The sequence below is a fragment of the Pelophylax lessonae genome (genome assembly GCF_965119305.1).
Source record: "Pelophylax lessonae genome assembly, chromosome: 9".
In the NCBI taxonomy this organism is placed as follows: Eukaryota; Metazoa; Chordata; class Amphibia; order Anura; family Ranidae; genus Pelophylax; species Pelophylax lessonae.
The window spans coordinates 4,520,575-4,543,906 of NC_138776.1; the positions used below are offsets into that span (position 1 = coordinate 4,520,575).

General features: G+C 45.0%; 1 protein-coding gene across 1 annotated transcript in view; it reads left to right on the forward strand.

The window, feature by feature from the left end:
* LOC309563073 (complement C1r-A subcomponent-like) overlaps positions 1-23,332 on the forward strand; it is a 250,760-nt gene that overhangs the window by 213,504 nt on the left and 13,924 nt on the right. The window contains exons 6-9 of the mRNA XM_082267376.1: positions 6,511-6,658; positions 14,268-14,389; positions 20,204-20,282; positions 21,879-22,019. Coding sequence (XP_082123502.1) covers positions 6,511-6,658; positions 14,268-14,389; positions 20,204-20,282; positions 21,879-22,019 — 490 coding nt within the window. The remainder of the gene's footprint in view (positions 1-6,510; positions 6,659-14,267; positions 14,390-20,203; positions 20,283-21,878; positions 22,020-23,332) is intronic.

Consider the following 23,332-nt stretch of genomic DNA (forward strand, 5'->3'; position numbering starts at 1 on the left):
TACCATATCGGTTTTAAAAAGAACCGCTACTCCGCTGCAAGGCTCAGCCGCAAGAGACCAAAAGGAGGGACCGCATCTCCACTCCCTTTTTGCTAGATGGACATCGGCCAAAGTATTGAGCCAGGTCTCTTGCAAAAATAAAATCTCAGCATCAAACTCACTGAGCAAAAATAAGGCAATATCACGAGCTCTTGCAGATTTCACGCTGGCGACATTAATGGTCGCCACCTTTATCAGAGCGGGCACTGCCATCAGGATGATTGGGGTAGTCGTTTCTTAACCTCCACCACACTCTCATCACCCGAAACAGCTCTCTTTACACTATGTGACTCCCCCTCATCCATAGATGATAAACAAATAGATAAATCTGACACCAACTTCTCCCCTGATAAAACCGAAAATGTGTTGCCAAGAGGAACCCCTCCTGGCTCTAACTGTAAGGAAGAAACGACCACTTTACTGGTCTTCCTCTTCTTCTTTTTCTTCCTCTTTGTCCTCTCCCACCCCTCCTCATCCGAATCCTCCACAACAGAGGGTGAGACATGGGACATGGACACCCCTCCCTCAACCCCATCGACCCCACCACCATCCAGCACCCCTGCACCCTCTTGGCCGCGTTTGCGGTGTCGAGAGACAGGGACTGGAGGTGGAGTAGGCCGAGGGGGAAGATCCACTATACCCGCCCCCCCAGCAGCTTCCGCTAGTCTGGAGGATCTACGCACAGTAGATGTAGGAACAACCACAGGAGGGACAGACTCAGGGACCACATCACCAGGGGAAACAAAATCTGACACAACAGACACAGGAAGGACAGACTCAGGGACCACATCACCAGGGGAAACAGAATCTGACACAACAGACACAGGAGGGGCAGCAACAATTTCCTCTCTAACTTCAGCTGCTTCATCTTCTTTATCAAGCCTCTGCAGCTCAGTCTCCAATCCTGGCAAGTTATGCAGTGCCTCTGGGCACTGGCTATATGGATGACCCAGCTGCTGGCACAAATTGCACCGAATCTGGGTGCATTCTCTGGCCAAATGGCCTAAATCCTGGCACAGTGAGCACTTCTTGTGGGTGCAGGACGATGCAAAGTGGCCTTTATCACCACATTTATTGCACACCTTAGGCTGACCTTGGTAGAAAATGGTCAGCCTATCCCTACCCAGAAAGGCTGAGCAGGGAAGGTGCTGAACTACATCGCCCAGCACCCCCAATTTTAGTGACACTGTCCAGGCCCCTGTCCATATCCCATGCTCATCAAGGACCTTCCGCAGTGGAGTGAGGACCTCGCCATATCGGCGTAGCCATACTAATAAATCAGCCTCTGGTATGGATTCGTTACGCACCAAAATGGTCACTGATTTTATCAGAGGCTGTCTTGAAATCACTTTTGGCACCAAACCACTCCACTGCTGAAGGCCCTTGCACCTCCTAAATCTCTCCCAGAAGAGATCCAAACTTTCAGGTTTTACAAACGACAAATCAAATTCATAACTCCCCACCGGGCAAATTAAAGCAAAAATATCACAGACTTTAAACCCCATTTCCAAAATCAACTCAGCCACCCTCCCCCTTACTGGTGGAGTTCCATCCCCCACCCACCTCAACTGTACCACATTCCTCCTCCTATACCCACCAAACCTCCCTGAATTTTGACCAATAACAGAATTCCCACCACCCACCCTGGTGTGACTCCCCAAAGCTGAAGCATAGCTTCCAACATTCCTCCCAGCAGAAAATCCATCCGTTTTTTTTAAATTATCTGACACACACTTAGCAGATAACGATTGCACAGATTCGGGATTGATCTGTGCAATCGAATCTTTCCTCTGCTGAGCAGGAGGAGAAATGTCATTTTTATTTTTCCCAGCATTACTAACCCCTTCACCACCACCCACCACATTCATTGCTTTAACATTAATGTCATTTTTTATACTTGCTGGGATATTTATTATTGCTGTTGTCTTCACAGCAGAATCCATAGCTGCTGCTGCACTGGTAAAAACTCCAGCTGTCATCTCCTCTTCCACTAGGACAGGGTTTTCAGCTGTGGAAATAGCATTCTGTTTTAACACAGCAGCAGGTAAAGCATTGCAGGATATTTCCATTGCTACTTCAATTCCACTTCCAGAACCATGTTGATCCCCTCCCCCATCAGCACTCAGCTGGTCAATCAGCACTGGAAGACTGGGAGGCTCAGGTGAACATGAAGCAGGCTCTTTGGAGCTGGCAGCCATTTTGCTTGCCGTGGGACTACTGGTCTCAGCCAGACCAGCAAAATCCATGCCTGGGGTGTTTAATGCAGGTCCATCCACATTCATCTGATGGTCCGGGGATTCCACGGTCAGGGATTTTCCTTGCATGTCTGTCGGTTTCTCCACAGCGGTAACTCCCATAGGTAGCTGTATGCAGAGCTCCTTCTCACCTGGGACACCATCCACTACAGCAGATGGGGCAGACATGTTGGATGGCAGCATGGTGTACTGGGATTTCTCCACCATTACTGGCTTTGCTGGCCTGTATCTCCTCTGCCCATCCTCAGGGATTTCTGATGGATCATCAGAAAAGACAAACTTGTCTGCTTTCAGGGGTGACTCCATCTGCTGGATGAATGTCAGGGATCCATGTCCACTCTCAACCCCCTGGCTGGTTGCCGCTGGTGATTCCCAGTTCTGGCATGGGGGGAGAGGTGCAGAGGCAGATGGAGCCTGGTCATCCATTAACTGAGCCTGCTGATCCACAGAACTTGCTGATGCTTGGCTGGTAAAACGCCTCTCATTGTCAAACTTTTCTTTAAATGCTCCACTTCTATCTTTCAGCCTTTCCAATAATAAAGATTGTTCCTTTACCTTTTCTTCCAATTCCTGTAACTCAGGCTTCATGGCTGTGCGATTTTTACTCCAGGCCTGGAAATACTTGGTTTTGAAGGATTTGTGTTCAGCCTTCAAAACTTTAAGTTTTTCTTCCGCTCTCCCAATCGCCCTAAAACGATTGATAACCTTCTGGCTGAAGACATCCGCATTCTCACCAGGGCCTGGACCCACAGACAGGTCCTCCACCTCCTCCTCACTAGGCCCTGTGTCATCAGGGGGATCCCTCCCAGGGCCTCCCCCAGGATCAGGCATTGTTCCTGGGCCAAGCTAGCAAGCAGGGCCCAGGCTTGAAAAGGGCTGGTTCTCACAGAGAGCTCCTTGGGTGTGTCCTCCTCCTTCTTCCCACTGACCACCAATGTAAGGGACATTCTTCCCACTGACCACCAATGTAAGGGTCATTCTTCCCACTGACCACCAATGTAAGGGACATTCTTCTCACTGACCACCAATGTAAGGGACATTCTTCCCACTGACCACCAATGTAAGGGACATTCTTCCCACTGACCACCAATGTAAGGGACATTCTTCCCACTGACCACCAATGTAAGGGACATTCTTCTCACTGACCACCAATGTAAGGAACATTCTTCCCACTGACCACCAATGTAAGGAACATTCTTCTCACTGACCACCAATGTAAGGGACATTCTTCCACTGACCACCAATGTAAGGAGCATTCTTCCACTAACCGCCAATGTAAGGAACATTCTTCTCACTGACCACCAATGTAAGTGACATTCTTCCCACTGACCACCAATGTAAGGAGCATTCTTCCCACTGACCACCAATGTAAGTGACATTCTTCCACTGACCACCAATGTAAGGAGCATTCTTCCCACTGACCACCAATGTAAGGAGCATTCTTCCCACTGATCACCAATGTAAGGGACATTCTTCCCACTGACCACCAATGTAAGGAACATTCTTCCCACTGACCACCAATGTAAGGGACATTCTTCCCACTGACCACCAATGTAAGGAACATTCTTCTCACTGACCACCAATGTAAGGAGACATTCTTCTCACTGACCACCAATGTAAGGAACATTCTTCCCAATGTTCTGGATAATGCTTGCACACAATGTCTTCTGAGCCAAAATTGGACCCAAATTTAGCAACTGAAATAATAACAAGTGACGGAGAGGAGAGGAGAAGAGACAGAGGGGCTGATAATATGTAAATTATTTTTCTGGCCGGAGTTTGTCTTTTGGGAGACAGAACAAGGGGTAAAGTATCAGGGCCGCGGAGGTCACAATTCAAAAAAGACAAAACAGTTGGTGAATATTTAATTTCTATTGCACAGACGGTCCGGAGGGTCAGGTCTGCTTCCATAAACTTGTTTTGTGAAAAACAATAAATGTGGAAAGAAAAGGATGAAATCTTGACAAATTGACTAATTAAAAATGCTTAAATGAGATGGAAACCCTAACTGGGCGACATTTGTTGCCCCTTGTTGGCCCCCTTGTGATAGCAAAAAAGTAATTATTAATTTTGTATTTTTTTTTTTCAGTTTTGTTTTTTTACACTTTTTAATACCTTACGTAATTAAATTAAGAAATTAAAAAGTGTAAAAAAACAAAACAAAACCGAAAAAAAAAATACAAAAAGGTGTATAAAATTAAAAAAAAAATTAAGAAGGGGAAACTTGATGGACCACTTGGCCCCTTTTCTGCCATTACTTTTTTACATTTTTGAATAATGTATGAATAAATAATAAGATATAATAAGATAGAAATAAATAATATAAAAAAAATTAGATTACTCTTGCACACACTCCATGATATAAATAAATAATATAAAATAAATAAAAAAAAAAAAATAAATAAAAAATAAATAAAAGAAAATTGAATTACTCTTGCACACACTCCATGTAAAAAGCGCAGTGTAGGGTGAGCACATGTATGTAGTGAGTGAGAGCAATTATTCTGGGGCCGTAATTCACAGTTAACTCTAAACGAATGAAAGAAAAGTAATCACAATAGTGATACCTATAGCGCTTGCTAGTGGAAATTAATAAATCACAATAGTGCTAAATATACAATGCTCAAAATGAATAAATCAAATGCACTGATAAATATAAATAGTAAATAAATTAATTAATAAATTAATAAACCACTCATAAATAAATGTCCACCCAGTGTATGGTGATAAAAGTGATCAATTACTAAAAATATTCCGAACCTGGAAAGGATCTCCTATTAAGCACGAATGGCTCTAATGTCGTAAGGCATATAGGACCCACAGTATCTGGTGAGTGGGCATTTCATTTATTTTTCACGGTGAAGGAAGCACCAAAGAAGTCAAGGAAGAAGCACCAGCACTTTAGTCATCTAAGTTGTGTTTGGACTGTATACTACAATTAATATTTTTAGTAATTGATCACTTTATCACCATACACTGGATGGACATTTATTTATGAGTGGTTTATTAATTTATTAATTAATTTATTTACTATTTATATTTATCAGTGCATTTGATTTATTCATTTTGAGCATTGTATATTTAGCACTATTGTGATTTATTAATTTCCATTAGGGAGAACACAGCAAGCGCTATAGGTATCACTATTGCGATTACTTTTCTTTCATCACTAGCACCCGCACTTTATATAGCAGCTGCTATTAATTTATTAATCACAGAATTTATTTATCTACACATATATTTATTCATACCAGGTTTCTGATACAACCTCCTTGGCGCGCTAATATACATAGTATATTTTTTCTATAACTCTAAATTAATGACCTCTAAAGGCTAATAACCAGTTCTGGACCCGAAGGATTTGCCCCCTTAATGGCCAGGCCATTTTTTGCGATTCGGCACTGCGTTACTTTAACTGACAATTGCGCCTTTGTGCGACGCTGTACCCAAATAAAATTGATGTCCTTTTTTTTCCCCACAAATAGAGCTTTCTTTTGGTGGTATTTGATGCAATTTTTATTTTTTTTTTGCGCTATAAACAAAAAAAGAGTGCCAATTCTGGGGGGAAAAAAAAGAACTTCCTGCTATATAACTTTCCCAAAAAAATATTTAAAAATCAAAATGTTTTCATCATTTTAGGCCAACTTGTATTCTGCTACATATTTTTTTTTGGGGGGGGGAATCCCAATAAGCGTATTTTGTTTGGTTTGCGCAAAGGTTATCACGTCTACAAACTAGGGGAAAGATTTATGCACATCCCTTCCAGCTGACCCGCCAGCAACATAAGACCCACTCCAGCAACAATAGATCCCCCACGAGCAACAGAAGAACCCCTCAACAACAATAGACCCCTTTCTTCACAAAAATAGATCCCCTCCAGCAACATTAGATTCCCCAGCAGCCAGCATCAATAGACCCTCTAGCAGCCAGTATCAATAGACCCTCCAGCACACCCCAGCACCTCTTGCCATTACTTACATTCAGTTCTGGAGGTGCTGGAACTGCGTTCCTCCACATTCCCGCTAAAAAAAAGCCTTGCCCTGGGCTATTCACATCAGCCAGCTCCAGAGGAGCTGAAATTCTCATAAAGCACAGTCATACAAGAACACAACACAATTTGTTAGAAGGCTTGAACCCACAACCCCAGTGCTGTAAGGTAAGTGCTAACATCGTGTTGTACTCTATGTGGCTCTAACATTGCCATTCCTGCCATCAGGTGATTGCCGGTGGTACCCTGCTGGGTACTTATTGTGGACGGAAGTCTCCTGGAACTCTGAAGACTGTGAGCAACAAGGTGGATGTTCTGTTCCACACCGATGACTCCGGTGACAGCAAAGGGTGGAAACTGCACTACACGACCAAAGGTAAGACGCTGTCCGTCCTTCAGTCTCACATTTATGATTTATTTAACCACCTAATTGTAGGAAAGCCAAATGTCCCCGCAGTGCACCAGCTACCAGAGCCATGTCTTGTTTTTAATTAGCTTCACGAACGCCTTGCCAAAAGCTTTGCATAAACTTGCCGAAACCTTGTAAATGCTTTATGTACATACGACTCATCTTATTTTTTGGTTGTGTGTGCGGCCGGGCCAGGAGGGATGAGCCAAATTGAGAGTTTTAATTTCTTCCAAACTTTCGAAAAAGTTGGGAGATTTTTCCAGTTTGGTAAAATCCATTGGAGTCAACGTAGAAGGCAAAAAATGAAGGTAGTTGTTGGCTTTTAGCTCATTCACACGTCCTGAATTGGCGAAGTATATTGGGAATACCTGTGGGTGGATCCCAGATGTTCAGCCAGTAGGACTTAATGTAAGGCTGAAAGGAGCTGGGGCTGCCTGCGGCAGAAAGCATATATCCCCATATCTATCGGTAGCCTGCCATTAGGGGCAGATGTTCAGTCCTGGACACAGGGCCAGACATTACAGGGCAGTACTGGGACAGGTTCATCTAGCGTCCAGGGCAAGGATGCGAAACTGCAACCTTCCCCAATGTTAATGCATACCGTAGAATGGATTTGCTGCTCTGTGTCCATTCTCTGCCCCCCTTCTCGGCCCCCCTTGTTCTGCTGTGCCCAGGGGAGCTTCTCCTCCTGCTCACCCCTTGCCCCAGCCCTGTTACAAGTTCAGACATTTATCCCTAGTCACAGTTAACTGCTGGTTGTGTGTCTACAGAAATGTGTAGATCTTTACAACATGGCCTTCACCTTTTCTCTTCCAGACCTAACATACACATTCTGCACAGTGCAAGTCCAACACTAACAACAGGATGGCCTCACAGCTCCTCCAATGTCCTCAGTCTAGGTCCCCCATAGGTGGGTTCTCCACCAGAGCCTGTTATGGGCCTAAGGGTTCATTTCCAAAGGCCACAAACCCATGCAAAGAAATAGAGGGTGTTGCTTCCGGCTCTAGTAGGTCTTTATAGGCAGTGAATGAACTCGTCTCAGCTCCATAGAAGTCAATAAAGACGAAAAAGAAGTCAATGAAGACAAAAAAGAAGTCCCGGGAGCCAATGTAAAGAGTGGAAGTAGCCTCAGCCTAGACTCCCTCCAGACCACGCCACCCAACATGTTTCGCCTCACCCATCGGGCTTAGTCATGAGAAGCCCTGTGGGCGGGGAAAAACTTGTTAAGGGTGTGGCCTGGACACAGTCTAGGCTGAGGATGCTTCCAGTCTTTACATGAGGGTTTTGTGTGATGTGCGGCTCCTGGGACTTCTTTTCTTACTTTACAGGCTTACTTGTCAGTATACCTGGGGTAGTCATTTCCCATAACCCTCTACGCTAGGCTCCTCCTGCCCTATAATAAATGGTCGCCAGTCCTCAGGAGGGATGTGTTGGAGCTGGAGAGAGTCCAGAGAAGGGCAACTAAACTAATTAGGGGATTGGAGGACCTTAATTATGAGGAGCGTCTGCAATCGCTTGATTTATTCTCCCTGGAGAAGAGGCGCCTGAGAGGGGACATGATAGCAATTTATAAATATCTCAATGGTGATCTCAGCATAGAAAAAAGCTATTTAGTCGAAAGGATTGCATGAGGACTCGAGGGCATACAATGCGATTAGAGGAGAAGCATTTTAACCTCAGGCAACGCAGGGGGTTCTTTACTGTTAGGGCTACAAGATTGTGGAATTCTCTACCACAAGAGGTGGTTTCTGTGGGAAGTATGGTTGCTTTCAAAAGTCTCTTAGACGTACATCTCAAGGATCAGAACATTCAGGGCTATGTGAGATGATTACGGCCACACACACCTACACAGGTTGAACTGGATGGACTATTGTCTTTATTCAACCTCACCTACTATGTAACTATATGTATTTAACATTCAACCAGACTTGTTCTTTAATGCAAAAGACGTTTTGTAGTTTCTCCAAGCCAGTTCTTCAGCTCTAATGAGTGTCAGGAACCTACCCCAGAATTTAAATCGATAAGGCAACTCCAACTCCTTCATCCAATCATCATGGAAGGTGTCAAGGCAGATACTGATTTCCCAAGAACAGGATGGGAGGTGTGAAAGATTCTGAAATCGCTCTTTTCTAGTTACATTATTATAGTAACCTTGGTGGTAATCCTTCTATGCACATGGCTGAAGGTGTGAATTGTTGCCAAATTGCCGGGGTAGAGATGTTAACGCGGCATTATATGTTAAAGAAAAAAGGTGTTCAAGACCCCCATCCTTGTTCAGGAGGGTAAATTCTACAGGTCAGGACTCCTACATCTTAACCACTTAAGCCCCGGAAGATTTTACCCCCATTCCGACCAGGGGGTATTTTGCGATTCGGCACTGCGTGACTTTAATGGACAATTGCGCGGTCGTGCGACGCTGTACCTAAACGAATTTGGCGTCCTTTTTTTCCCACAAACAGAGCTTTCTTTTGGTGGTATTTGATCACCTGTGCGATTTTTTGATCACGCGCTATAAACAAAAAAAGAGCGTCAATTTTGCAAAAATAGCAATATTTTTCACATTTTTTTATATGAAATTCCCCAAAAAAAAATTTAAAAATCAAAATTTTTTTACTTTTTCGGCCAATTTGTTTTATGCTACCTATGTTTGGTAAAAAAAATCGCAAAAAGCGTATTTTGAATGGTTTGCGCAAAAGTTATCGCGTTTACTAACAAAGGGAAAGATTTCTGTCATTTTTGTTGTTGTTTTTTAACGCGTAATGGCGGCGATCTGCGATTTTTTTTGCGGTACTGCGACATTGGGACGGACAGATCGGACCCTTGATTGACATTTTTGACACTTTTGGGGTTACGAGTGACATTTCTACAGTAATCAGTGCTATATATATGCACTGTTACTGTAAAAATACACTGGTAGTGAAGGGGTTAACTTTATTTGGGAGGGAGGGGCTGTGTGTATCCCTAGGGGCGTGCTTTCTACTGTGATTGGATGGGGCTTGAGCTGTATGGACACTGATCAACGGATCTACATAGTAGATCCGAGTGATCAGTATCCTAACAGCAAGGAGAATGACAGGTGGCTTGTTTACACAAGCTGCCTGACATTCTCCCTCTCCCCCGCCGATCGCCGAGTGACCGGCGGACATCGGGTCCGCCGGTCACACGCGCGGGGGGGTCCGTGACCACGCGGGAGCGGGAGCGCGCCTCCGGGAGCGCGCGCTCGCTCCCTAGACCCTCACAAGCTAGCGACGTAGCCCTACGTCACTTTGCCTGTGAGGGGCTGACTGCCGACGTAGATCGGCGTTAGGCAGTCGGCAAGTGGTTAAAGTGGTTCCAAAGGCTCTAGTTTTTTTTTTTACCCTCATGCATTCTTGACCTTCTCTGTTCAGCTGCCCTCCCAGCCCCCTAATACTTACCTGAGCCCCATTGTGATCCAGCAATTTGCACAAGAGCCTCGGCTCTCTGGGGACTCTACCTCTGCTGTCAATCACAGTCAGTGAGCCAAAGAGAAGAGAGAGGGGGCGGGACTGAATGGACACACAGAGCACTGGCTCGGGAGCGAGCCTTCTTCGGTGCCCCCATTGCAAGCTGCTTGCTCTGGGGGCATTCGGAAGAAGGGTGGGGCATAGCTGTATTGACTGTAATTTACGCAAATATGCGGCCTCTCGGCACCAAGGCCCAGGCACAGAAAGGCCGCATGTTTGCATGCAGCCGGCGCCAAGGAGTTAAGGAAAAGGGACATTGTTTCGAGAACAGTGAGGGACACATTTTGGACAGAGAGGTCAACTATTCACAAAAGGTGTGAAAGAGGTGCATTGCAAAAGTATTCGGCCCCCTTGAACTTTGCGACCTTTTGCCACATTTCAGGCTTCAAACATAAAGATATAAAACTGTCATTTTTTGTGAAGAATTAACAACAAGTGGGACACAATCATGAAGTGGAACAAAATTTATTGGATATTTCAAACTTTTTTAACAAATAAAAAACTGAAAAATTGGGCGTGCAAAATTATTCAGCCCCCTTAAGTTAATACTTTGTAGCGCCACCTTTTGCTGCGATTACAGCTGTAAGTGGCTTGGGGTATGTCTCTATCAGTTTTGCACATCGAGAGACTGAAATTTTTGCCCATTCCTCCTTGCAAAACAGCTGGAGCTCAGTGAGGTTGGATGGAGAGCGTTTGTGAACAGCAGTTTTCAGTTCTTTCCACAGATTCTCGATTGGATTCAGGTCTGGACTTTGACTTGGCCATTCTAACACCTGGATATGTTTATTTGTGAACCATTCCATTGTAGATTTTGCTTTATGTTTTGGATCATTGTCTTGTTGGAAGACAAATCTCCGTCCCAGTCTCAGGTCTTTTGCAGACTCCATCAGGTTTTCTTCCAGAATGGTCCTGTATTTGGCTCCATCCATCTTCCCATCAATTTTAACCATCTTCCCTGTCCCTGCTGAAGAAAAGCAGGCCCAAACCATGATGCTGCCACCACCATGTGTGACAGTGGGGATGGTGTGTTCAGGGTGATGAGCTGTGTTGCTTTTATCGCTTGCACAGTGCTCCTTGGGATGTTTGAAGCTTGGGAAATCTTTTTGTATCCAAATCCGGCTTTAAACTTCTCCACAACAGTATCTCGGACCTGCCTGGTGTGTTCCTTGTTCTTCATGACGCTCTCTGCACTTTAAACGGACCTCTAAAACTATCACAGTGCAGGTGCATTTATACGGAGACTTGATTACACACAGGTGGATTCTATTTATCATCATTAGTCATTTAGGTCAACATTGGGTCATTCAGAGATTCTCGCTGAACTTCTGGAGAGAGTTTGCTGCACTGAAAGTAAAGGGGCTGAATAATTTTGCACGCCCAATTGTTCCGTTTTTTATTTGTTAACAAAGTTTGAAATATCCAATAAATTTCGTTCCACTTCATGATTGTGTCCCACTTGTTGTTGATTCTTAAAAAAAAAATTACAGTTTTATATCTTTATGTTTGAAGCCTGAAATGTGGCAAAAGGTCGAAAAGTTCAAGGGGGGCGAATACTTTCGCAAGGCACTGTATACCATGAACTGAATCAATGAGAACCTTCACAGACATTGTTGGTGTCATTGCAACCTTCTTTACGTTCTTGTCATTAAAGCAAAGCTCCATCCAAAAGGTGAAGCTCCCCTTGTTTGCACCCCCCCACTGCCACATTTGGCATTTTTTGGCACCTCCATCCCCTGCAGTCTTCTGGGACAAATCACAGGTCCCAGAAGACTATGGGACCATTTACAAAGCACAGCACATTAGGGAACCGGCTGTGAAGCCACTTCCTTTTTCCCTTACCTGCTATGCCGGCGCTTGCACTCGAAGGCCATTGAAGAATTAGTTCGGGTGAGGACATCACTGGATACCTGGATAGGTAAGTGTCCTTACCTTTAAAGTCAGCAGCTACAGTATTTGTAGCTGCTGACTTCCAATTTTTTTTTTTGGGGGGGGGGGGGAACCTGGAGCTCCTCTTTAAAGTATTACTAAAGGCAAAACTTTTTTTTTTCAGTTTTGGATAGAGTTTAGAAGGATTCGAATGATTGTCAGTTTTTATTGCTGTCTGTGGCCCCTTTAGGGAGATTCACCCTCTCTATCTGTCCTGTTTACTGTTATCATTAAAAGTGAAGTAAAAGAAAATTCTAAATTTTGGATTGTCCCCAGAAAAGCAATAGAGGGTAAATCTTCCAATGGGGACACTAGTTCTTGTGACCTGGGGGTCCCCAAGGAATTCCCTTAACCACTTTACGACCGCTCACATTGCTGCTACTGCGGCAATGTGGCTCGTTATCGTCCAGCGACGTAGACCTACGTCACTGGACTCCTCCCCTTGTGGGCGGCGCGGCGCGCCGCCGGGGGCTCGCGCGCGCCGCCGGAGGCTCGCTCCCGCTGTATTCAGTCACAGCGGGAGTCGGGCCAGGGGAGGAGAGGCGGTGATCACCGCTGCTCTTCCCCGATCATCAGGATCGAGTGTGGAGATCCGCCCGCTTGTGTAAACAAAGCGGGCGGATCTCCTAAGTGACAGGCAGGGTCAGATTGCAGGGTTCAGCATAGCTCAATCTGCGATCTGTCCCTGTGTCACTCAGTCCCCTCCCCCCACACATGTCAGTAAGCACCAGGCATACATTAACCCCTTGATCGCCAATAAAGTTAACCCCTTCCCTGCCAGTGTCATTTTTACACTAACAGTGCATATGTATAGCACTGATTACTGTAGTAATGTCACTGGTACCCCCAAAAGTGTCAAAAATGTCAGTCAGGGGTTCGATCTGTCCGCTGCAATATCGCAGTCCCGCAAAAAAAAAATCGCAGATCGCCGCCATTACTAGTTTAAAAAAAAACAATAAAAATAACATAAATTTCCCGTAGTTAGTAGCTGCGATAACTTTTGTGCAAACCAATCAAAATACGCTTATTGCAATTTTTTTTACCAAAAATATGTAGCAGAAAACAAATTGGCCTAAAATGTTAAAAAATTTTGATTTTTACATTATTTTGGGGGGAATTTCAATAAAATAAATGTGAAAAATATTGTTATTTTTTCGAAATTGTCGCTCTTTTTTTGTATATAGCGCAAAACGTAAGAATCGCACAGGTGATCAAATACCGCCAAAAGAAAGCTCCATTTGTGGGGAAAAAAGGACATAAATTTAATTTGGGTACAGCATCGCACGACCGCGCAATTGTCCGGTAAATTAACACAGTGCCGAATCGCAAAATATAGCCTGGTCAGGAAGGGGGTAAAATCTTCCGGTCTTAAAGCGGTTAAAAATACGCTCATTGAGAATTTTTTTGTCAAAGACATGTAACTAAATACATTTTGGCCTAAATATATGACAAAAATTGAATATATTGGATATTTTTTAACTGTCAAAGTAGAAAATGTAAATTTTCTTCGCAAAATTTTTGCTATATTTTTATTAATATCGCAAAAAATGAGAAGTGCAGAGGTGATCAAATACCACCGAAAGAAAGCTCTGTTTGTGGGGAAAAAAAGGACGTAAATTTAGTTTGGGTACGGCGTTGCATGACCGCGCAATTGTCAGTTAAAGTCGCGCAGTGCCAAGTTGCAAAAAGTGGCCTGGACGTAAAGCAGGGAAATCCTCCGGTGGTAAAGTGGTTAGGGAGATTCACCCTCTCTATTTGTCCTGTTTACTGTTATCATTGAAAGTGAAGTAAAAGAAAATCCCAAATTTTGAGTTGTCCCCAGAAAAGTAATAGAGGGGGAATCTTCCAATGGGGACACTAGTTCTGGTGACATGGGGGTCCCCAAGGAATTCCCTTAATTTGCAGGGATTTCCTCCCAATTCCTGTTTGGCTATGAAACAGAAAGTGAAAGGAAACACCTGCAAAAAAAAAAAATCTGACAGAGGTTATAACCCCACCCCTCATTCCATCAAAAATGGGAGAAAAACGTTTTGCTTTTACTTCTACTTTAGGTAGCCCAAAGGCTGATTTCCAAGAAAAGGCAAGTGTTAGGAAAATATCCTTTGTAACCTGTAGCAATGCAGCTCTGATAACTGATTCCTTAATTCTTACTTATTGTCTTCCAGCTGTCACATGTCCACAGCCTAACGCCCTGGATACGTTTTCCATAATCAGTCCCGTTCAGAGAGAGTATCAGATGAGAGATTATTTTGTGGTGTCTTGCAAAACAGGATATCAGCTGATGGAGGTCAGTATAACCATTTGGAAATCTTCTGGAAATCTGTCTGGCGGGGATTGTTGGGATTTTACTGCATGCACTGGATAACTCCAACATGGAAGCTGTAATGACAAGGTCTACTATACCTATAAGTGTGAAATCCTTCTAACATCGTCTGTCTTTTGGGCTGCTAAAATGGGCCACATGCTTGTAAGGTTGGCATAGCATGCCTACCAGAATTCCTAGTTTGGCCCAACTCACTGCTGTTATGGTGGTGTCATTTTTCCCCCGATGGCTTCTTCATTAAGTAGAATAGATCTACCCAAAAGACAGAAGTGCCTTTATGATTGCCACGTGAGAAAAGGTTGGAGAACCAAAGTAATTTTGGGAATGCTTGCCATGGATACTCTGTAAGATCCACTATATGGCCAAACGTGTGTAAGCACCTGACCATCACACCTATGGGATGCAGGGCCGGTGCTAGACTATTTTACGCCCTAGGCGCCCCCCCTTCCCCCCCAAAAAAAAATAAAACAAAAAAGGGAAGGGTTTAAAAACTCCTCTATGTCATATTCAGTGACCCTGATCTGATGGTTCCTCCATGTAATTCTTTCATACCCAGTGATCCCAATATTCCTCCATGTCACACCCAGAGACCCTGATGTCCCCCTATGTCCCACCCAGGGACCCTAATGTTTTCCCATGTCACATTCTGGGACCCCAATATTCCTCCACATTGTGCTGTCATACCCACTGACCCGATGTTCCTCAATGTCACACCTAGGGACCCCTGTGTTCCTCCACGTCGTGCTGTTATACCCAGTGACCCCAATGTTCCTCTATGTCACACCAGGGGCTCCTGATGCTCCTCCATGTCATACCCGGAGACCCTGATGTTTTTCCATGTCACACCTGGGGACCCTGATGTTCCTCCATGTCACACCTGGGGACCATGATGTTCCTCCATGTCACACCTGGGGACCCTGATGTTCCTCCATGTCACACCTGGGGACCATGATGTTCCTCCATGTCACACCTGGGGACCTCAATCCCCCATGGCATACCAAGGGGTCACAATTCCTCATTGCACACCTGGTGACCCCGAACCCCTGTTACACTTGTGACCCCTATCCCCCATGTCACACCTGGTGACTCAGATTCCCCATGGCATACCTGGTGACCCCAATTCTCTTTCACACCAGGGATGCTCCATGTCACACCCAGGGACCCTGATCCCCTGTTCTGGGCACACTCACTGGGCAGTATGAAGAGAGTGGCCCGCACTCTGCCCTCCTTCATTGGGATCCTGCTAAATTCCTTCTCCCAGAACGCTCCTCTCCTGGACCACAGTGCTCACCACAGCTCCAACCGGCTCCTGGTGGAGGGAGAAGCAGCAGTCAGAGAGCTCCTCCTGTCCTTCATCACCAACCTCCTCAGACCATTCCGGTACCTCGTCGCTTCTGCTCCAGTAAAGGTGCCGCCCTCCAGTGCCCAGCTCCGGCTCATGTTCAGCTCTCCTCCCCTCCCTGCTTAATACCAACCCAGAGAAATGAATGGCTGCCCACCAGCTCAGTGTAGAGATTCACGTCCTGCCCAGGGTTTAGGCCGCTCAGCTCCAGCTGAAGAGGATCATCATGCAGGCAGCACTCCGGTGGGCTCCCTTCCTGCCTCTTGGGCCCCCCCCCCGACAATGGTGGAAATACAGGGCCTGGTAGTTCCACCATTGCCCCAGACACCTGGAATCTTCCTCTGTCCCTTCTTCATCCCCCACTGCCGCACCTCCCCTCAGCTCCCAAGGATCATTTATGATGGAGAGAGAATGCTGACTCGTGGCTGCGCCCCTAGGTGGCAATGCGCCCTTGGCGGCTGCCTAGTTTGCCTAGTGGAAGCACCGGCCCTGATGGTATGGCTAAATGTATGTGAACATCCTTCCAAATGATAAAGTTCAAGTATCTCTAGTGAAGGGTCCTGTTGACTCTACAGCTTGCAAAGACATTATGGACCATTGTGCCCTTCCAACCATGTGGTAACAATTTGAGACCCTTTTCTGTTCCAGTATGACTTTGCCACTGTGTACATAGTCAGCTCCATGAAGACACGGTTTAGCCAACTTAGTGTGGAGGAACTTGGGTGGCCTCCACAGAGCCCTGGCCTCAACCATACTAAATACCTTTGGGATGAATTGGAACGTCAACTGTGAGCCAGGTCTTCTGATCCAACATCAGTACCTGACCTCAATAAATGGGCATTCCCATGGACACTCTAAAATCTTGTGGAAAGCCTTCCCAGAAGAGTGGAGGATGTGATAGCATGGTTTGACCAGTTTGGTGTGGAGGGACTTAAGTGTCCTGCACAAAGCCCTGACCTCATCCCTATTGAACACTATTGGGATATATTGGAACTCCAATGGTGAGCCAGGTCTTCTCACCTAACATCAGTACCTGACCTACCAAATGGGCACAAATTCCCACAGACGCCCTCCAACATATTGTGGAAGACTTCTCCGAAGAGTAGAGGCTGTTATAACCACTGTGAGGAGCAACCATCGTTTTTTAGAATGGGATGTCTAACAAAGTTGTAGTGGTCAGGTGGTCGCAAAAATGTGGCCATAACTTGTGTAAGAAGAGAAGTATAGATTACTTAGCATCCACCTAAAGGAAAATAAGGGTAAATCTAAGCATTGTTTAGACTTGTCCAGTGATCAAATAAACCTGCAGCTTTCAAAATGATATTTTAGTTCGCTAAAACACCCAATCTTTCACCCAAACTTTCACATGCATCTGCTTGGGAGGACACCACAGAAGGAACATCAACAACTCGACAGATGTGCATGCAGCTTCACATCAAAGAAATGTAGAAAACCAAGTACAAACTTTTGCAGAGTCAGTTCAATAACATATTCAAGTGGGCTTATAATAGAGAAAGGTAGACATGTCTTCCTGTGTCTGTAACCAAGCATTCACATAAGTTTTTTCTATGCTATTATGTACCTTGTTAACTTGTTATTATGTGGGATCTTTACCTCCCAATATACTGTACTGTATACATTTCCTGTTACATTTTGCTTTTGACAAAATAAAAATGTGTTTATGGAAAAAAAAAATAATAGAGAAAGGTATAGACCACAAAGGGTCCCATAATTGTATATACAATTGAAGTAGAGGAGGTCACCCCCCCTGCACCCCCCATGGTATCAGGTAAGGCGGGGTACGTGGCCAGCAGCCACCCAACTTAGTATATAAGACTTTATGTCAGTGGTCTCCAAACTATGGCCCGTGGGCTAGTTGTGGCACTTTGCTTGTCTTTATCTGCCCCTTGGGGCAGCATTCCCCCCACTGACACCAGAGATGGAGAACTATTAATCCCACTGACACCATAGATGGGGCACTATTCTTCCCACAGACACTAATGACTGGGATTGTTCTTTCCACTAATACCAATGATGGTGCACTATTCTTCCTACTGGTACCAATGATGGGGCACTATTCCTCCCACTAACACCAATGATGGGGCACTATTCCTCCCACTGACACCAATGATGGGGCACTATTCCTCCCACTAACACCAATGATGGGGCACTATTCCACCCACTGACACCAATGATGGGGCACTATTCCTCCCACTAACACCAATGGTGGGGCACTATTCCTCCCACGGACACCAATGATGGGGCACTATTCCTCCCACTGACACCAATGATGGGGCACTATTCCTCCCACTAACACCAATGATGGGGCACTATTCTGCCCACTGATACCAATGATGGGGAACTATTCCTCCCACTGACACCAATGATGGGGCACTATTTCTCCCACTAACACCAATGATGGGGCACTATTCCTCCCACTAACACCAATGATGGGGCACTATTCCTCCCACTGACACCAATGATGGGGCACTATTCCTCCCACTGACACCAATGATGGGGCACTATTTCTCTCACTAACACCAATGATGGGGAACTATTCCTCCCACTGACACCAATGATGGGGCACTATTTCTCCCACTAACACCAATGATGGGACACTATTCTGCCCACTGATACCAATGATGGGGCACTATTCCTCCCACCGACACCAATAATGGGTCACTACTCCTCCCACTAAAACCAATGATAATGCACTATTCTTCCCGCTGATAGCAAAAATGGGGCACTGTTCCTCCCACTGACACCAATGATGGGGCACTATTCCTCCCACTGACACCAATGATGGGACACTATTCCTCCCACTGACACCAATGATGGGGCACTATTCCTCCCACTGACACCAATGATGGGGCACTATTTTTCCCTCTGACACCAATGATGGGGCACTATTCCTCCCATTGACACCAATGATGGGGCACTATTCCTCCCACTGACACCACTGATGGGGCACTATTCCTCCCATTGACACCAATGATGGGGCACTATTCCTCCCATTGACACCAATGATGGGGCACTCTTTTTCCCTCTGACACCAATGATGGGGCACTATTCCTTCCACTGACACCAATGATGGGGCACTATTTTTCCCTCTGACACCAATGATGGGGCACTATTCCTCCCACTGACACCAAACATGGAGATGATTCTTCTCACTAATACCAATACTTCCTACTGCCCACAAGCATTATATAATTATTTTACCCCCACTGACCACCAAGTCTGAGGCATTTTCTACTCCGCATGGCCACAGTCCAGCCCTCCTAAAGTCTGAAGCACAGTCAACTGGACCTTTGCTTAGAAAGTTTGGATACCCCTGATCTAAGTAAATGCAATCCAGTAGAGCAGGACATATATAAAAAGAAAACTTCTCCAATATGCTCTTTTGCTCCCCAACTTTTGGTATGGTGTCACAATGAACTAGTCCGGGGTTAGATACACAACTCACCAGGCTAGAAAGTAGAAGAAAGGATGGAGTAAATAGGATAGACTGAGCAACCATGCTTCTCCATACCATGTTGTAGGGCTACCTGTGGGCTCCAGGTGTTACTTGAGAGATATTTGATCCAGGGATACCAATAACTTTTGGTATGGTGTCACAATGAACTAGTCCGGGGTTAGATATACAACTCACCAGGGTAGAAAGTAGAAGAAAGGATGGAGTAGACTGAGCAACCATGCTTCTCCATACCATGTTGTAGGGCTACCTGTGGGCTCTAGGTGTTACTTGAGAGATATTTGATCCAGGGATACCAATAACTTTTGGTATGGTGTCACAATGAACTAGTCCGGGGTTAGATATACAACTCACCAGGGTAGAAAGTAGAAGAAAGGATGGAGTAGACTGAGCAACCATGCTTCTCCATACCATGTTGTAGGGCTACCTGTGGGCTCTAGGTGTTACTTGAGAGATATTTGATCCAGGGATCCAATGTATTTTCGAATCAGTGCAGCTTATCATTCAGGATGGCCGAGAGTTTCTCATTAATCATTATCCAAGAGAGTTTGGTCTAAACAAGATCAAATGAGATGATGGGAGACTTCCAGAGCTGGGCTAGTGCAATACGTGCAGCTATGAACACGAAAGGGACCAATCTCTGTACACGTTTCCGAGCCTCTAGAATTGGTTGGCCCAACAGAGCTCATTGGGTCTTTTTAGGATTTGTGCTCATCAATGAGTATATAAAATTGTACACTTGAATCCAAAATCTGCAAACTTTTGGGCGGTCCCACCAGATATGGAGGAACAAACCCTCCCGTGCTGCTTATTTTCTGAACTTATGAAGGAAATAAAACTGGACACAGTGATAAAATGCTGGGGAAAGATTTGAGTGAGCTTTTACTGTTGGCGTTCCCTTTAACCAAGAAACCCATGGCTGTAGCTTTATTCGTGCATTTGCTGTCTCCTTCTCCTGCAGAACGACAAGGAACTGAAGACCTTCACCTCCCTCTGTCAGAAAGATGGAACCTGGCACCGTCCTATGCCCCGATGTCAAAGTAAGACTATCAGTTTATGCTGCTGTTGTTGTCAGTGTTAGCTTTGGGCCCCGTTCACACATTTTCAAAACTTTGACACGCATTTGATTAAGTTTGCTGCAAAACACAAGAAAAGGCATGCAAACACATGCCAAAAATTTACAAAAACCAGCAACAAGTGTTCCTGCACTGCATCTGGGATACAGCCTGGACCTACTGGACCCTGGGACTATGATTAACTCCCAATACAGTCCTGCAGAGTTCTGCAAAACCTCCTCCTCTCCATGCACTAAGAGGGCACCGCCTGTGGCAAGTTCTCACTTTAGCCAAGGCAGGTGTGCCTATGACAATAACGTATGTCATCACAAATAGTAAAAATTCAGAATTGTAAAGTGGACCCAATGTCACATATGCACTATATTGTCAAAAGTATTGGGACACCTGCATTTACACGCACATGAACTTTAAGATTAAGAAGTCCAAGATTGTTGGTCAAAAAGACATAAAACAGCCAGCACGTTTTGGAGGCAACACCGCTCTCCCATCATTAGGGCTCAATACTGAATAAATTTGGGTGGACTCCATCCCAACAACTTTGGGATGAATTAGAGCGGGGACTGCGAGCCATCATTCCATCCCATGCCTGACCTTACGAATGCACTTCTGGAAGAATGGTCAAACATTCCTATTGACGCACTCCTAAACCTTGTGGACAGCCTTCCCAGAAGAGTTGAAGATGTTATAGCTGCAAAGGGTGGACCAACCCCATATTGAAGCCTACGGTCTAAGTCTGGGATGCCATTAAAGTTCATGTGCGTGTAAAGGCAGGCGTCCCAATACTTTTAAAGATATAGTGCATGTTTTTATGTTAAAGAAGTAATTTCAATACTTATATAAGGTCAACTGTTGATTGGTTGATTCATGTTTCAATAATTATCTCTGTTTTAGAAAAGAAACATTGAGTGATTCTTTGGAAAGGAACATCTTTATGTTATTTTTGTATTGTGAGCTCCTCCCCTGCATGAAGCCCTATTTGTGAGCTCAAGCAGAGATCATTTGCCAGTACTGCCTCATGTGTGCACGCCGGTCTGCTGTGCTGTGGTCAGTACTATGTATGTACTCTGCTGGGAGCAGGACAGTTGCACTATCATGGCCCCTCCCTCATAAATGATAAGGGCGCTGGTCTTAAGCGTGTAAATGCTCTTGGAGGCAAGCGCTGGAAATCATAATTAATTATGTATTCTTCTCAGATTTCACTGCTTTTAACGATTAAAAGTGGAGTTTTATTCTTAGAAAAGATACTGTTGCTGTAAACTGTAACATGTCAGGAATGTATTCATGTAGACGTTGTAAAGTTACTGAAAGATCCACTCTGAGGTGTGAATGGGGCCTTGGTTAGTGATATTTTTTATTCTTGTATCTTTTTATGTTATTATATTCATGGGATTTAGGTCGATTTCTGTTGTGCAAAATTGGTGGCTGAGATGTGAAAGGTAGGACGTTAAGTGTCAGCACTGACATATATGTTACGGTCTCAGCATCGTTGGAGCCACTCTGTTACTGTCACGGCCAGTCACTGTCAGTATTACATCTCTCTCATCTCTCTATTTTTTGCAGTTGTAAGCTGTAAGAGTCCGGACACTCTGCGCAATGGTCAATACACCTTCCTGACCAAGCCCAACACACTGACGTACCTCTCCGCCTTTACCTACAGCTGTAATGAGCCGTACTACAAGATGGTGACTCAGAGAAACAGCGGTACGCACATGATGGTCAATTCTGCTGAAAGGGGGCTTGTGTAGAGGGGAAATTATGGGGTCTACAGACTGGGTATCTTGCTATTAATGTGGGTCTCCAGGAACTCATGTCCTGGTAAAGGTTTCATTTTCCTGCCATATTTATAAAGGGTTTGGATGGAGGGGACATTATGGGGTCTACATCCTGGGCCCCATGCTAGTAGTAAGGGTCTCCAGGCACTCATGTCCTGGTATAGGTTTTATTTTCCTTCTGTATTTATAATGGGGTTTGGGGGGAGAGAACATTGCAGGGTCCACATCATGGGCTCCAAGCTAGTAGTGGGGGTCTCCGGGCACTCATGTCCTGGTATAAGTTTTATTTTCCTGCCATATTTATAAAGGGTTTGGATGGAGGGGAAATTATGGGGTCTACATCCTGGGCTCCAAGCTAGTAGTGTGGGTCCCCGGCACTCATGTCCTGGTAAAGGTTTTCATTTCCTTCTGTATTTATAATTGGGTTTTGGGGGAGAGAACATTGCTGGGTCCACATCATTGGCTCCAAACTAGTAGTGTGGGTCTCTGGGCACTCATGTCCTGGTAAAGGTTTAATTTTCCTGCCAAATTTATAAAAGGTTTGGATGGAGGGGACATTATGGGGTCTACATCCTGGGCTCCAAGCTAGTAGTGTGGGTACCCCGGGCACTCATGTCCTGGTATAGGTTTTTTTTTCCTTCTGTATTTATAATGGGGTTTGGGTGGAGAGAACATTGCCGGGTCCACATTCTGGGCTCCAAGCTAGTACATTAGTGTGGGTCCCTGGGCACTCATGTCCTGGTAAAGATTTTAATTTCCTTCTGTATTTATAATAGGGTTTGGGTGGAGAGAACATTGCCAGGTCCACATAATGGGCTCCAAGCTAGTAGTGTGGGTTTCCAGGTACTCAGGTCCTGGTAAAGTTTTCCTGCCAAATTTATAAAGGGGTTTGGGTGGATGGGACATTATGGGGTCTACATCCTGGGTACCACGCTAATAGTGTGGGTCCCCAGGTACTCATGTCCTGGTATAGGTTTTTTTTTTCCTGCCATATTTATAAAAGGGTTTCGGGTAGAGGGGACATTATGGAGTCTACATCCTGAGCACCATGCAACTAGTGTGGGTCACTGGGTATTCAGGTCCTAGAATAGGTTTTATTTTCCTTCCATGTTTATAAAGAGATTTGGGTGACTGAAGATGACATTATGGGGTCCACATCCTGGTCACCATGCTAGTAGTGTGGGTCTCTGGGCACTCACGTCCTGGTATAGGTTTTATTTTCCTGCCATATTTATAAATGGG